The sequence below is a fragment of the Prionailurus viverrinus genome, chromosome A2, assembly GCF_022837055.1.
Source record: "Prionailurus viverrinus isolate Anna chromosome A2, UM_Priviv_1.0, whole genome shotgun sequence".
NCBI classification, from domain to species: Eukaryota; Metazoa; Chordata; class Mammalia; order Carnivora; family Felidae; genus Prionailurus; species Prionailurus viverrinus.
The window spans coordinates 16,482,611-16,499,606 of NC_062562.1; the positions used below are offsets into that span (position 1 = coordinate 16,482,611).

General features: G+C 39.7%; 1 protein-coding gene across 2 annotated transcripts in view; it reads right to left on the minus strand.

Moving 5' to 3' along the window:
* SMARCC1 (SWI/SNF related, matrix associated, actin dependent regulator of chromatin subfamily c member 1) overlaps positions 1-16,996 on the minus strand; it is a 179,588-nt gene that overhangs the window by 147,422 nt on the left and 15,170 nt on the right. For both annotated transcript variants that reach the window (XM_047845105.1, XM_047845110.1), the window contains exon 3: positions 4,813-4,898. In XM_047845105.1, the coding sequence (XP_047701061.1) occupies positions 4,813-4,898 (86 nt within the window). The remainder of the gene's footprint in view (positions 1-4,812; positions 4,899-16,996) is intronic.

Here is a 16,996-nt window from a genome sequence, read left to right on the forward strand (position 1 = left end):
CAGTTAGGCATCCGACTCTTGATTTCGTCTCAGATCATGATCTCATGGCTGGAAGATCAAGCCCCGCATCAGGCTCCATGCTAAGTGTGGAGCGTTATTTAGGGTCTTCTCTCTGTCTCTGTGCCCCTCTCCCTAGCTCATGCTCGCTCGCTTGCTCGCTCTCTCCCTCTCTCAAATAAATATTTTGAAAAAATTTTTTTAACTAAAAAAAAAACCTGAAATGAAGTCAGGTAAATATGGTATAACCTTTAGTTGAAAGATTTAATCTTACTTTGAAATTAACAAGAATATTTAAATAAGCTTTACTTTTTACAATATAGAAATCTAGATGCTCAAACTTACCCACAAGAGAAATACAAATTAAAAAACTAAAATTATAAAGTCTTTTGGGGCTTGTTTTTTTTAATTAAACAGGCTCCACGCTCAACGTGAGGTGTGAACCCATGACCATGACACCAAAAGTCGCGTGGTCTACTGACAGCCATCCAGGCACCCCCCCTACAAAGACTTTTTGAATCTTAATGCAGCCCTATAGAAAAGGCAAAAAATGAACATGTTTCTCTCTAGCTTTTAAAACCTTTGGTCATGTAAAAAAATAAATAATAAATAAAACCTTTGGTCACTTAGACTGTAAATATGAGCTGTCCACTGAGAATTTAATAATTAATGAGTCTTCTGCTTTGTTTTCCTCTGGCAATCTGCTGGGCAATGTCTCCTAGCAGCCTTTCAACCTGAAGCATTACATACTGTGTCTAAAGGGCCTTCATTAGCTGTATTGCTCTCATTTTGCTGACTCTTGTGACTACAGTCAGGGATGCTCTCTTCTCATTCTCAGCTACATATAGAAAATCCAGTCTGAATAAAAATAATCAACAATGGATCCTGGAGAATGAGTTTAACTCCTGCGAGAGGGGTGTGAAGGGCTTCTGAAGCAAACTTCTAAAAGGCAAGACAGGATGCCTGGGTGAGGGGATGGGCGAAATGGGTGATGGGCATTAAGGACAAGCATTAAGGATGAGCACAGGGTGTTAACATGTAAGTGATGAATCACTAAATTCTATTCCTGAAATCATTATTACACTATATGTTAACTAACTTGGATTTAAATTTTTAAAAAATGGATAATTCTTCACAAAAGATCTAAACCATGTTTGTGCTAAAATGACAATCTCACTGACCAACATTTATCAAAATAAGGCCTGAGGACCACAGAGAGTGCTTTTTGAAAACGCAGATTCTCAGTTTTCACACCACACTTAGTAGTTAATAATGTATGTCATGAAGCCCAGTCATCTGTATTTTTTAAAGATATTTCAAGTGGGGGCGCCTGAGTTAAGCATCCAACTCTCAATTTCGGCACAGGTCATGATCTCAAGGTTCCTGAGATTGAGCCCCGCAGGGGGCTCTGTGCTGACAATCAGAATCCCCTGCTCGGGATTCTCTCTCTCCCACTTTCTCTGTCTCTCTTTCCCTCTCTCACACACATGCTCTCTCTCTCTCTGATAAAAATAAACCTTAAAAGATAATAATTAATTAAAAGTACTCTGGTGCACTGGGTGACTGAGTCAGTTGAGTGTCCAACTTTGGCTCATATCATGATCTCATAGTTCATGGGTACAGGCACCATGTCAGGCTCACTGCTGTCAGAGCAGAGCCCACTTCAGATCCTCTGTCCCCACCACCCCCCACCCCTCCTCCTCTCATGCTTACACTCTTCCTCTCCCAAAAATAAATACTTTTTAAAAAAAAGGAAAAAATAAAAGTACTCCAAGGGATTCCTGAAGTTTAAAAGCCACTAGCAGAGACTAACTTTTTGTAGTAATATCTGAAAAACAAAAATCAAAAGGAGACTTTAGGGTGTGGGGGAGATAAAAGCCGAACAACCAAGTCTTAAGGTAGAAAGAAAAGTAGGTCTGAGCTTGTCTGCAAGAAATGAAGGTCAGCAGCAAATCATGTCATAGGGGGGAAAAAAGGCCACTTCTAAAGACAGAGCCTTAACTTTATGCTAAGCCTAGTTCACTACTGCCAAGCAAAACTAATAAAACACAGGACGCCTGAGTGGCTCAGCTGGTTAAGCATCTGACCCTTGATTTTGGCTCAGGTCATGATCTCAGTTTGTGGGATTGAGCCCCGGGTCAGGCTCTGCAATGCTCCCCCACCCCCTCTCGGCCCCTCCCCAACTCGCCTGTATGCACTTTCTCTCTCTCAAAATAGATTTTAAAAAAAAACCAAAAAACTAATAAAACAGGTGAACCTGGTGGCTCAGGTGGTTAAGCGTCCAACTTCAGCTCAGGTCATGATCTCACAGTTCTGGGCTCCAGCCCTGCATCAGGCTCTGTGCTAATAGTGCAGAGCCTGGAGCCTGCTTCAGATTCTGTGTCTCCCTCTCTATTTCTGCCCCTCCCCTGCTCAAGCTCTGTTTCTGTCTCTCTCTCTCTCTCTCTCTCTCTCTCTCTCTCTCTCAAAAAGTAAATAAACATGTAAAAAAAAAAAACTAACAAAACACAAACAAAACATTTTCAATCAATAACCTCTTTTGGGACACCTGGGTGGCTCAGTCAGTTAAACGTCTAACTCTTGATTTCGACACAGATAGTGATCTCACGGTTTATGACATCAAGCCCAGCATCAGGCTCCACACTTACCTTGGAGCTTACTTAAGATTCTCCCCCCAGCCCCAACCCTCCCTGCTTGCATTTGCTCTCTCAATAAACAAACAAACAAACAAACAAACAAACAAACAAACAAAAACAGACACCCAGAAAGATCAAACTCAAACACTCTGGAATCTTAACCTGTGTGGTCTATTCACAGAGATGCTAATAATTACCTGGTGTTTCTACTCAATCACATAAATGATACTCCAGCTAGACATCACTGAAAGCTAAAAGACAGCAGGAAGCAAGAAAGAACCAAACAGAAACAAGAGGCAGAGTGTTTGGCTGAAAGAAGGAAATGAGCAAACTCTGGAGCCAGACTGTGAGGTTCAAGAGGACACAAACTAGGTTCACAGGGCTAATGCTGTGTGTGAGGAAACTTCAGGCACTGTCAAGTTGACAGGCCATTCAGACTCCAAATGGGTGGGTGGTTACTAAAATATGTACTGTCAGAGTGTAAGAGATCCATTCACTGCAAGTGTGTAAGTCACAGGAGGTGGGGAAAGGTGTGCATTGCAGTTAAGTGTCTAATTACGCCCCAAAGGGGAAGATTTTGGTACAATCTGAGTAAAAGTTTTGGGAAAATTCTTATTCCTCACTCCTCTTAAAATCTCTTAATTTTATCCTTTCCTTCTTTTTTGGACCTTCTTTTAATTTAAGGACATTTTATTTTACATATCCTTCTAAACCACCTCAAATCCTTCCACATGAAAGTATTCTACTATACTGACACACAAAGCAAGTTCTGTAACATGTGACTTAGGAGAAGTCATTTCACTGTGGGCCTGTCCTCTTCGAGTCCAGGTCAGGATTTGGGACACAAGCTGATCAAGAAATTAAGAAGAGAGTTCCATCTAGGAATCTAGAGCAAACAGTAGGGAACGGACCATGTATGACAGCAGTCAGACAGGCTGTCAGTCCTAGCTCGGGAACACCCTGTGAGAGTTACAGTACCACAGCCAGAAGCAGAGCTGCAAAACAGAAAGCTACTTCCGATGACAACACCCTCATGCTCGTTTCATCAATTAACCAGTATTAAACACCCACCTATACATAAAAAGTTTGGCAGATATACAAATTATTGTAAATAATTTACTTGTAAACTTGTACTACTTATTGACGTGGACACTTATTTACATTTCCCAGCCGTAAAACACCGGATTAGCTTAACTTTACAGGAGTATTCTCCTGGAAAGATGCTAAGACTGAACTGCGCACAGACAACACAACTAAAACCACGAAACGACTTCGAGTCTATATACTCCAGCATCCCCTTACCCTCTGCCAGAGAAAGGACTCCCTACCCTCTCTGAACTCAGAACCATCACCTTGAACCACTCACTAGTCTCAGCAGCTCAACTTCCCACAAAGAGATGGCAAAAACCCCAGAGTTCAAGAGAGAAAAGAAAGCAAGCACCAGAGAGACAGTGTGAGAAAAGGGAAAAAGAAGAATGTAGGGAGAAGCAACAGCAATTCCCCTCCTTGCTGCATCACTGCCCTAGTAACCATGCTCCAGAGCCAGCTTCCTTTCATCCCTATCCTGAGGACACACATTACACATCTCTCATTCTGAAGAAATGTTCATCAGCAAAGTGTTCACCATAGCAGTTAACATTGCTATCTTTTGGGGGTGCCTGGGTGGCTCAGTCGGTTGGGCATCCGGATTTCGGCTCAGGTCACGACCTCACAGCTCATGGGTCTGAGCCTCACATCGGGTTCTGTGCTAACAGCTCAGAGCGTAAAGCATGCTTCAGATTCTGCATCTCCCTCACTCTCTTCCCCTCCCCTACTCAAGCTGTCTCTCAAAAATACATAAACATAATAAAAAAACTATCTTTTGGCACAACTTAAGTTCACAATACATGTTCATACATTTCACAATGAGCCTACCTTCAAATTTGCTAACAGTGCACATTCATCTATTATATAGATACAACCATACATGAGAAATAACTTACCTAACAAGTGCAACAGTTGTCTGATATTTTTCCTGGATGTAGGAACAAAGTAAATTCGAATACCAGATAAAACTTTCACTTTGCAAATTATAATGTGCTTATAGAATTCTCTAACATCACACAAAGAAGGAAGAGGATTTAACATTAAATAACTTAAATAACACATCAAAACATACAAAGTTAACACAAAAACTTACCATCCCTGTTCATTTTTATACTTGTAAGCAGCCCCAAGAATGTGACACAAGGTGCCTCCAGCTTTGAAATCCATGAAACATTTTGCCTAAAAATGATACAAGTTACACATGAGAAAAATAAAAGTTCTGACAAGATTACTCTGAGTATGTCTGAATTCAAAGTTTTATAAATGCAAAAGATATCAACAACTGCAAACTTAATAACCTCCTTAAATAATTCCTGGAACCAAATAAGGTTTTATAAAGAAATTTTTCCAAAAGTGGATTAAAATTTTTTTTAATTCAACTAACATTTTATTCTTTAAGCAAAGTCACTGAAAAACAAGATTTACAACAGACAAAATGTTTCAGCAGGAAACAGTAATGGACAGAATAGTGATATACTACAAATTCCGTTAGTAAATGTAAAATCTGATTTTTTGGGGTGCCTGGGTGGCTCAGTTGGTTAAGCGTCCAACTCCTGAATAATTTCAGCTCAGATGATGATCTCATGGTTTGTGAGATTGAGCCCCGCATCAGTTCTATGCTGACAGTACAGACCTTGCTTAGGATCCTCTCTCTCTGCCTCTCCACTGTTCACTCTTTCGCTCTCAAAATACACTTCATTAAATTAATTAAAACCTGATTTTTAAAATTATAAAATTCTAGTAACAATTTACAACAACAATTTTACTATAGAATAAGAAAATATTAGTATATGTTAGACTTTTTTCCCCAATTCCTGACTTTAAATTATACAAAAATTATAACTGAACTCTTGCTATAATATTTTAACGACCACCGAAACATGGTATAACTATAAATTATATGTAAACCCATAGCTGAAATCTGTACAATTTCAGAGAGGTGCACTTTATGGATTATAAAAGTAAAGCTCAAATAGTTTAAATGCTGAATGACTTCCATATTATGGAAGTAAAAGTTTCATATAAACTGATCATCAAATAGGCTAGTAAGATGAAAATATTAGAAATACACCATGCAAAGGGACCTACCTAGGTGGCTCCTGTTAAGAATCTAACTCTAGGGGTGCCTGGGTGGCTTTAGTCAGTTAAGTGTCCAACTTCGGCTCAGGTCATGATCTCATGGCTTGTGAGTTTGAGCCCCACGTCGGGCTCTGTGCTGACAGCTCAGAGCCTAGAGCCTGCTTTGGATTCTGTGTCCCTCTCTCACTCTGCCCCTCCCCCACTCATGCTCTGTCTCTCAAGAATAAATAAAACATTAAAAAAAAATTTTTTTTAATTTTAAAAAATCTAACTCTTGATTTCGGCTCAGGTCATGATTTCAGTTTGTGTGTGTGAGCCTCGCATTGGGCTATGAGCTGACAGCACGGAGACTGCTTGGGATTCTCTCACTCCCTCTCTCTGCTCTTCCCCTGTTTGCTCTCTCTCAAAATAAGTAAACATTTTTTTAAAAGATACATTAAAATATAAAAAAAATACACCCTGCATTTTTTCCTTGAAAATGATTCTTACAAAATAATATAATAAAAAGAACAGCATGATGTCAAATATTAAGAAGACAAAAAACAGAATGGCGTTTGCTAGGGGTTGGGGAGAGGGAGGAATGAGGAGTTACAATTTTTTTTAATTTTTTTTAACGTTTATTTATTATTGAGAGACAGAGAGAGACAGAGCATGAGCAGGGGAGGGGCAGACAGAGACACAGAACCCGAAGCAGGTTCAGGCTCTGAGTTGTCAGCACAGAGCCAGATGCGGGGCTCAAACTCACAAACCGCGAGATCATGACCTGAGCCGAAGTCAGACACTTAACCGACTGAGCTGCCCAGGTGCCCCTGGGAGTTTCTATTCAATGAGTACACAGTTTCTTTCTCTTTTTTTTCCTTCATTTTACTGATTTAGTTTTGAGAGAGAGAGAGAGAGTGCACGTGCAAGCAGAGGAGGGGCAAAGACAGAGGGAGACCAAGAATCCAAAGCAGGCTCCAAGCTGTCAGTGCAAAGCCCAACGTGGGGCTCAAAGCCACAAACCGTGAGATCATGACCTGAGCCGTAGTCAGACACTTAACCAACTGAGGCACCCAGGCACCCCAGAGAGTTTCAATTTGGAAAAATGACAAAGTTCTGGAGATGGATGGTAGTAACTATTGGACTACAATATGAATATAATAATAACATCACTGAGCTATACACTTAAAAGCAATTAAAATATTTTAGGGGTGCCTGGTTGGCTCAGTCAGTTGAGCATCTGATTCTTGGTGTCAGCTCAGGTTATTATGATCTCATGGTTCCTGGGATTGAGCTCTTCATCGGGCTTTGAGCTGCCATTGCAGAGCCTGCTTGGGAATGTCTCTCTCCCTCTCTCCCTTCTCCTACCCCATACTCGCTCATGCCCTCTCTCTCAAAATGAATAAACATTTTTTAAAAATAACTAAGGGGAGCATGGGTGGCTCAGTAGGTTAAGCGTCTGACCTCGGCTCAGGTCATGATCTCATGGTTTGTGAGTTTGAGCCCCAAATCAGGTCTGTGTCGACAGCTCAGAGCCTGGAGTCTGTTTCAGATTCTGTGTCTCCCATTCTCTCTCTGCCCCTTCCCTGCTTGCACTCTGTCTCTCTCTCTCTCTCAAAAATAAATAAACATTAAAAAAATAATAATAAACTAAAAAAATAAAATACTATGGCAAAAAAAATGCTATGGCAGTTGAAAAATGTTTTAAAAAACAATTAAAATATTTTCACTGTAGTGAAAATTAAATAACATCTTTAAAAACTATCAGGGTGCCTGGGTGTCTCATTCAATTGAGCGTCCAACATCAGTTCAAGTCATAATCTCACAGTCCAAGGGTTCAATCCCCACATCGGGCTTTGCACTGACAGCGTGGGGCCTACTTCAGATTCTCTGTCTCCCTCCCTCTCTCTCTGTCCTTCCCTCATTCATGTGCTCTCTCTCTCTCAAAAATAAACATTAAAAAATTTTTTTTAATAAATAAAACTATTAAGAAGAATCATTAAGATGAGCTCTTCCAAATTAAGCTAACAAGTAAGCCCTCCAAGTCATTCTGGTTATCCTTTTGCTTTTTAAATACATGAGTTCCTAATATCTTGCCCAACACAATTAATTCCCAGTACATCCCAAATGTTGCATTACATATTCTTAAATACATCCAGGTGCAATTCTTACCACTGACAACATGTTATTTATCTGAGAAAATGCACAAGTTATTACAATTTTGTAGTTTTGGCATCTTAAATGAGAATAATATGCTGGGAGGTATCTTCAAGAGTAGAATGAAATTAGTTCTCCTAAGCCTTCCCTGAACCCCTAGAGACTAGACTAAAATGCTCTTTCCAACCACACATGCATATCACTACAGTACATATGCAAACCACTCACAGCAGAATACTGAAATGACTGTAGATTTATCTGTAATATGAAGTCCTTGAGGACAGGAGCAGTGTCTTATTCAAATATTTAACATCAGTATTCAGCAAAGTGCCTGCTAATGTAGGTACTCCATAAAACTTTTCTCAACAGTTCAAGTGTACTATGATCATTTAAAAGTTCATAGTCGTGCTACATATCGATCAGACCAGAACATTATTATCAGATACATGCTTACAACAGACACAGTAACTTCTATCAATCACCACAGGAACAAGTAATGACTGAAGAAGTAGAAACTGAGACTTCCAATTTTCCAGAAGTAACATCTGAATAAAGGGCAAGAGGGAAGCTCAGGAACCTGTCAACGGCACTAGTTCCAGTAACAAGCACAAAAAGGAAAACATCTGTAAAGGTGTGGCAAAAAAACCCCAAAAAGGGACACTCACCACACGTCAAGGATTCCTAGTGCTAGCATGGAAATGGATCTGGGATTCTGGTTCTAATGATAAGCTCAGTATCAAAATCACCAGGGTTAAAAAGCAGATCAGAGTCAGGGGATGGAAAGCTGGAAGCAGACACAGGAGAATTCCCAGGCATCCCTACTGGACCCTAACTGTATTTCCTCACTCAACCCTCATCCCAACCACCACCACCCTGAATGAAGAGGCCTTGCCCTCACTGACACTGGATGTTATTCAAACACAAGAGAAGCATGAATTGTTCATTGTAAATTCCTCTTGATTAGTGCTGAAAAACTTAAAGAATAAAAGGACAAGAGGATACCCAAACTTGAGCTTTCCAGAGCCAGCGAGATGCTACTTTGTGTAAGTTATCTCAGCAGCTACACACCCCAATCAGAGACTGGGGGTCAAGGACAGCTCTAATAGGTTGCTTCTATTCCCAGCTATGTGACTACACTGCTTTTGATAAGCTGTTCCATCTCTGGTTAACTAACTGGGAAATTTAATCTAATCTTATTCTGGATGTATGTAAGTGGTCTCATCCTGCCTAATTATAGTCCACCAAAAATTCTGCTGAGCTGATGAAATGGAGAAAAGATAAATTTAACTGCGATACTTAGAAGTGCTTAAAATCTGTGCCACAGTGTCCTTGTTTCTTTGGCTTAGTTATTAAAGACAAGGTAGTGCTAACAACTGGAAAAAAGAGGAGGAGGAGGATGTATACATGGGTAGGGAGAACACACATACATAATGCCATGTTCTGGTCTATTCATCAACATGATGGTGCAGGAATAGACCTAAGCAAGGGAGGACATTAGAACTAAAACAATCATCCGCCACACACGTGGAGAAGCAGGGCTATCAAAATGTTGCATCAGTAGGGAAAGCATACATTGGAAAAAAATATCTGCCAGCCAAAATTCAAAGAGGATAACAAGCTTCCATCTCAAGACAATTTGAGTTTGGAACTTAACTAACCACTCAGTTAGGAAGTCCACACCAAATTAACATAAGAATTGGGCCTAAATTTAGCAGGTCCTCTGAAGTGCTTTAAAGAGCAAATTCTCAGCCCAGACCAACAGGATTCCCAGGTAAAAATCCACTGAAGGAAGTGCTGACATTCCAAAATTCAAATACACAAAAACTTTTTTTTCCTTTACATCAACAACAAAAAAGAATGCTAATATTTCAGATAATAGAACAAAATGATAGGATTTGTGTAACTGGAATATATAGAATGATTAAAAACACTAAAGAGGGGTGCCTGGGTGGCTTAGTTGGCTAAGCATCCAACTTTGGCTCAAGTCATGATCTCACGGTTCGTGAGGTTGAGCCCCACATCAGGCTCTGTGATGACAGCTCGGAGCCTGGAACCTTCTTTTTTTCTTTTCTTTTTTTTCAAGTTTATTTATTATTGAGAGACAGAGAGACACAGAGCATGAGCAGGGGAGGGGCCAAGAGATGGAGAGACACAGAATCTGAAGCAGGCTCCAGGCTCTGAGCTATCAGCACAGAGCCTGACGCAGGGTTCAAACTCACAAACCAAGAGATCATGACCTGAACCGAAGCCTGACACTTAACCAACTGAGCCACCCAGGCGCCCCCTGGAGCCTTCTTCATATTCTGTGTCCCTCTCTCTCTGCCCTTCCCCCACTCGTGCTCTGTCTCTCTCAAAACTAAATAAACTTTAAAAAAAATTTTTTTAAAAACACTAAAGAGAAAGATTTGAAAAATAAATACATGTAACTTCTGGCACATAAACATTCAATGAAAGTAAAAGCACACCTGTCAGGTTATATAGACTAGACAACCACACACAGAAGAGTAAAGTTTAAAATTTCTTAGAAACTGTGAAGGACTTTTTTTTTTTTTTTTTAATGTTTATTTTTGAGAGAGACAGGCAGAGTACGAACAGGGAGGGGCAGAGAGAGAGGGAGACACCCAGGCTCCCTAAAACTGTTAAGGACTTAAACCCTTAGCTTCAAGAAGCATATCAATTTTGAGGGGTATGTTAAAAGTATGTAATAAAACCTACACCTCAAGACTATAACACAATTGCATAACAGTATAGACAAAGACATCTTAAAAGCAACCATAGGGAAAGAGAGTACCTAAAAACAAAAACAAAAAACTGGACTGACAGATTTTTCAACATCAATAATCTTAGTAAGTTACAAAAAACATTACATGTTCTTAATGTAATCAAATTAGAAATTTTAATAAGAAAAAACCAATCATTCCAATTATCTTTTGAAACAATAATGCAAGGATTGAAGGAGAAATCAAAACAAATTAGAAAATACTTTAGAACTGAGGTGCCTGGGAGGGTCAGTCGGTTAAGCGTCCAACTTAAGCTCAGGTCATGATCTCATGGTTTGTGAGTTCGAGCCCCCATCGGGCTCTGTGCTGGCAGCTCAGAGCCCGGAGCCTGCTTCGGATTCTTTGTCTCCCTCTCTCTCTGCCCCTCCCCTGCTTGCGGCCACGTAACGCACGCGCTCTCTCTCAAAAATACACATTAAAAAATTTAAATTTGTTTTAAATGTTTGTTTATTTTTGAGACAGAGGGAGACAGAGCACGAGTGGGGGAGGGGCAGAGAGAGAGGGAGACACAGAATCTGAAACAGGCTCCAGACTCTGAGCTGTCAGCACAGAGCCCGATGTGGGGCTCGAACCCATGAACCGTGAGATCATGACCTGAGCCAAAGTCGTACACTTAACCAACTGAGCCACCCAGGTGCCCCTACACATTAAAAAATTAAAAAAAAAAAAAAGAAAAAGAAAATAGTTTAGAACTAAATGATAGTGAAAACATCACACACCAAAATATATGAGCCACAGCTGGAGATGAACAGGTTTAAAAGAAAAAAAAAGGAATGCTGACCCCTACCTCACATAATGCAGAGAACAATTCTAGATGGATTACAGTTGTAAAGGTGAAAGGTAAGACAATAAAGCTTCTAAAAGAAAACACAAATATATTTATGACTTTGGAGCAGGCACAGATTTCTTTAAAAAAGGGGCACTTAGGTGGCTCAGTCAGTTGAGTATCCCACTCTTGACTTTGGCTCACTCAGGTCATGATTGCAGGGTTGGGAGATCAAGCCCTGGGCTCCATGCTAAGCATGGAGCCTGCTTGGGATTCTCTCTCTCTCTCTCTCTCTCTCTCTCTCTCTCTCTGCACACTTCTCCCCTACTCTCTCTCTCTCTCAAATAAAAAAAGGGGGAGGTGCATAAAAAGCATTAATCATAAAAAAAATATCTCATAAATTACTCTATGTCAGGGATTGGCAAACTGTGGCCCACAGGCCGAATCCAGCCTGCTTTTGTTTATGTAAATGAAGTTTTATTGGAGAAAAGTCCATGCTCATTGTCTGTGGCTATGTTCACACAAGAGCAAAGATGAGAAGCTGCAGCAAAGACTACATATTTACTATCTGACCTTTTACAGATAAAACTATTTACCATTTGGCCTTTTACAGAAAAAGTTTACTGATATCTGCTCTATATTACAACTAAGAACCTCTGTTCACCCAAAAATATCCTGAGAAAAAAAAAATAAGCTACCAAGAGGGTATTTGCAATAAATATTTCTGACACGGGGCACATAAGAAAAACTCCTTTTTAAAAAAATGAGAAAGAAACAATTGTTGGTGAGGATGCACACTGTTGGTGGGAATGCAAACTGGTGCAGCCACTATGTTAAATAGTATAGAGCTTCCTTAAAAAGGTAAAAACGATGGGGTGCCTGGGTGGCGCAGTTGGTTAAGCATCTGACTCGATTTTGGCTCAGGTCATGATCTCAGGGTCATGAGATCCAACTCCATACTGAGCATGGAGCCTGCTTAAGATTCTCTCCCTTCCTCTCTACCCCTCTCCCCCTCACTCTCTGTAAAAAATTAAAAATTAAATAAAAATAAATTTATTTTTTTTAAAAGTTAAAAGCAGAACTACCCTGGGGCACCTGGGTAGCTCAGTCAGTTAAGTGTCCCGACTCTTGATTTCCACTCAAGTCATAATCTCAAGGTTTGTAAATTTGAGCCAGCATCTGGCTCTGCACTGACAGCATGGAACCTACTTGGGATTCTCGCTCTTTCTCTCTGCCCCTCCCTGGCTTGCACTCACATGCTCTCTCAAATAAATAAACTTAAAAAAAAAAGAGAACTACCCTATGATCCAGTAATTCCACTATTGGGTATTTACCCAAAGAAGACAAAAACACTGAAAGGATGTATGCACCCCTATGTTTACTGCAGCATTACCTACAAAAGCCAAACACTATGGAAGCAGCCCAAGTGTCCATCAAAAGATGAACAAAGAATGTTGCCATTTGCAATGACATGGATAGAGATAGAGACTATTATGCTAAGTAAAATAAGCTAGAGAAAAACAAATATATGATTTCACTCATAAGTAGAATTTAAGAAACAAAACAAAGAAGAAAAAAAAGGGAGGGAGGGAGAAAGAGAGACAAACCAAGAAACAGACTCTTAACTACAGAGAACTGATGGTTACTAGAGAGGTGGGGGGGGGGGATGGGTGAAACAGGCGATGGGGATTAAGAGTACATTTATAATGATGAGCACTGAGTAATGTATAGAATTGTTGGATCAGTATATTGTACACCTGAAACTAATATAACACTGCATGTTAACTACACTGGAGTTAAGATTTGTTTAAAAATTGAGAAAGGGGCGCCTGGGTGGCTCAGTTAAGCATCTGACTGCAGCTCAGGTCATAATCTCACGGTTCGTGGGTACAAGCCCCGCATCGGGCTCTGTGCTGACAGCTAAGAACCCAGAGCCTGCTTCAGTTCCCGTGTCTCCCTCTCTCTCTGCCCCTCCCCTGCTCGCACTCTCTCACCGTGTCTCAAAAATGAATAAACACTAAAAAAAAATTTTTTTTTAATTATGAAGATTAATCATACCCATTGTTGACAAGAATACAAAGGAACTGGAACTCTCATGCACTGCCAGGTGGTATGTAAAATGATACAACCACTTGAGAAAACAGTATGGCAGTTACTTCAGAAGTTGAACGCTATCAATTCTATGACCCAAATGTTCTACTCCTAGATTATTTACCTAGGAGAAATGAAAACATGTCCACAAAAAGATGTGAACATTAACAATGACGGCAGCTTTACTTACAATGCTGGAAACCCAAATGTCCATTAAAGAGGGTAAAGGGATAAATGAACTGCGATTTGGAGCACCTGGGGGGCTGAGTCAGTTAAGCATCTGACTCCTGATTTCAACTCCGGTCATGATTCTGCAGGCTGTGAGACTGAGTCCCACACTGGGCTCTGCACGGACAGCACGGAGCCTACTTGGGATTCTCTCTCTCCCCCTCCCCCACTCACACGATCTTCTCTCAAAAAAAAAAAAAAAAGGGAAAAATAATACGTAGAACACAGATAACGCCCATCCCAAAATCCATTATGATGAGTAAAAGAACCGAGGCAAAAAAAGTGTATTATGTGATTCTACTTATATAAATTTCCTGAATCTGGGGTGCCTTAGTGGCTCAGTCGGTTAAACGTCAGACTCTTGATTTCAGATCAGGTCACAGTCTCACGGTTTGAGCCGAGCATCAGGCTCTGCACTGACAGCACAGAGCCTGCCTGGGATTCTCTGTCTTCCTATCTCTCTGCCCTTCCCCCACTCATGTGTGTGCTCTCTCAAAAATAAACATTAAAAAAAAAAGATCTTTAAAAACATGTTTTTTGATGAAGCTGTATATGAATCTGTAGTGTCACTGGTTGCCAGAGGACTGGGTGGAAGATGGCTTCCAAAGAAACTTTTGGGGGTGATGGAAATGTTCATTACCTTGAACTCATCATTATTTTAAATATGTGCCATTTATAATACATCAATGAGACATACACCTCAGTAAAGCTAGAGAGATAAACATTATGGGAAAAGAGAGAAAAGGGAAAAAAAAGTCAAAGGGGGAAAAAAAACAGGTAAAAAATAAACAAAGCATCACCCAGACAAATCAGAAATACAATGCCACTAAACTAAGGTTTCTACTTGTGTATCCACACGGTATGGATGGGACTATAGGCCTGCCATTAACACTGGTCCTATAGTTTTCTGGAGCTGTGGTCAACACCTGGCCCAGCATGTCCTCAGCCTGGCATACAGATCCTGGCTATAAAAGCCCATACTCTGCAGTCCACTGAGCTCTGACCAGTCATGCCAGACCAGTGGCTCACTGCCCTTGCAGGTGAATTACAAGGGTGAGAAGAGAATGGACTAGTTTCAGACTTATCCTTTTATCTACAGTAAATTGTACTATCTACAGGTACACGGTTGAACAGCTCAATTGGACTATCTCCCTCATGTTTGGCTCAACTTGTTTTTTCATGTTTACAAATACTTCCTCCAAGGCTCACAACACAGAGGAATACTTATGATTCTATTCCTATAAAATTCAAAGACCACCAAGACTACACGATTCTCTTTAGAGATGCATACAAACATGGTGATCCATATAAAGAAAAGCAAAATTAAAGTAAATCATTGATTGCTCCACAAAGTAAATATCCCACATCATTTCACTTAAATAGTTACTTATATTCCACTTTCATCAGACAGAGGTCTAAGCTACAAACTTAAAGAACTAACTTCCAATACATATAAAACACTTAAGATTTCTTTCTAGTTCCATGTTCCCAACAGTAGTCTCTCCACTCCGAAGTTAATGGAATGGCAGGGTGTAGTCAGGTTATAGTTGCAAATGAAATCATTAATTTTTTTTAAGAGTAATGGTAAGTTGAAAATTTTGAACATCTCATGAACATATTCAAAATCTTCTGCTACTTGGGGCACCTGTGTGGCTCAGTTGGTTGAGCATCCGACTTTGGTTCAGGTCATGATCTCATGGCTCGTGAGTTCAAGCCGCACATCAAGCTTGCTGCTGTCACCGCAGAGCCCACTTAGATCTTCTGTCCCCCCGCCCCCGCCCCTTCCTCACTTGTGCTCTCTCTCTCAAAAATAAGTAAATCTTTAAACAAAAAAAAATCTTCCATTACTTTAGACTCTGATTTGACCCTATAGTAGTCCTCCAAGTCTTAGAGCTTTGTTGTTTTTAAACATAGACCCTTATAATCTATTTTTTAAAAAGCAGATTACAAAACTGGCTCTAACCTGTCTTTATCACTATATTATGTATGCACATGCACTGAGCCTTGAAGAGATTATAGAAAAACAAGAATTTTTACTTGTGGTGGAGGTAAGAACACTTTTTTCTTCTGTTTCAATTCATGCTGTTTGTCTATACAACATATTATTTTTTAAGTAGGCTCCATGCCCAATGTGGGGCTCAAATTCACAACCCCAAGATAAAGACTCACATGTTCTACTGAGCCAGGAAGGTACCCCTGCCTATACAACATATTTTTAGCCTTATAAATCCTTAAATTTTCTCTAAATCCTCTTACATCTCAGTTTAGCATTATATAGGACATACCCTACACTGAGCCAGCTGTTTAATATCTGGTATGACTTAAGACGTTAGTATATAAAGTTCCACTTTGGTTAAAAAAAAAAAAAAAAATCAGTCCAAATAGTGAACTCTTACACCAGTACTATTTATTCAGAAAGAAAAAAAAGAGAAGAAAAAAAACTTTTAAGGTTAAGTAGCTGACATGTTCCACTAAAACGTTCTTGGCTTCATTGCCTCTCTCATCCACTTTTGCTTGACACCATTACACGTTACATCAATCCCTTTCATTTGGAAAAATGCTAAATGCTAAACACTATTTTAAGAGGAAGAGAAGTACATCTGGTCCCACTGGCACTAAGCCATGAATTATTTTTATTTATGCCTAAAAATACTCTTCCCTAATCTTTAATCTGGAAAAAAATAACGGTTTAGCTCCCAAGAGTTAAACATCCCATAAATAAAGCCTCCTGTAGATACTATTTTTTAAGACCATTCATATAATCATAATGTGAATCACATTATATAAAATACTTCATGTAATGTTATCTATAAATTTTATTCTAAACGATGTTATACTTGATAAAGTGCAATCTCTATGTATTATGTTACAGTGTTTTGTTTTTTTAAGATTATTTACTTATTTTGAGAGAGAGTGTGACGAGGGGAGGAAAAGAGAGACTCCTAAACAGGCTTTGCACTGTCAGCACAAGCCCAACTCAGGGCTCAAACTCATGAACCGAGAGTGAGATCAGGACCTAAACTGAAATCAAGAGACGCTCAATCGACTGAGCCACCCAAGCACCCCATGTTACACTGTTTTAAATGATAACTTCAAATAGCCCCTGATTTAATAATTCTAATCTGGTTCATAATATACAAGAATAAGAATTAAAATCTCATGTAACTAGAGGTAAAGGAACATGAACCTTTCAAATG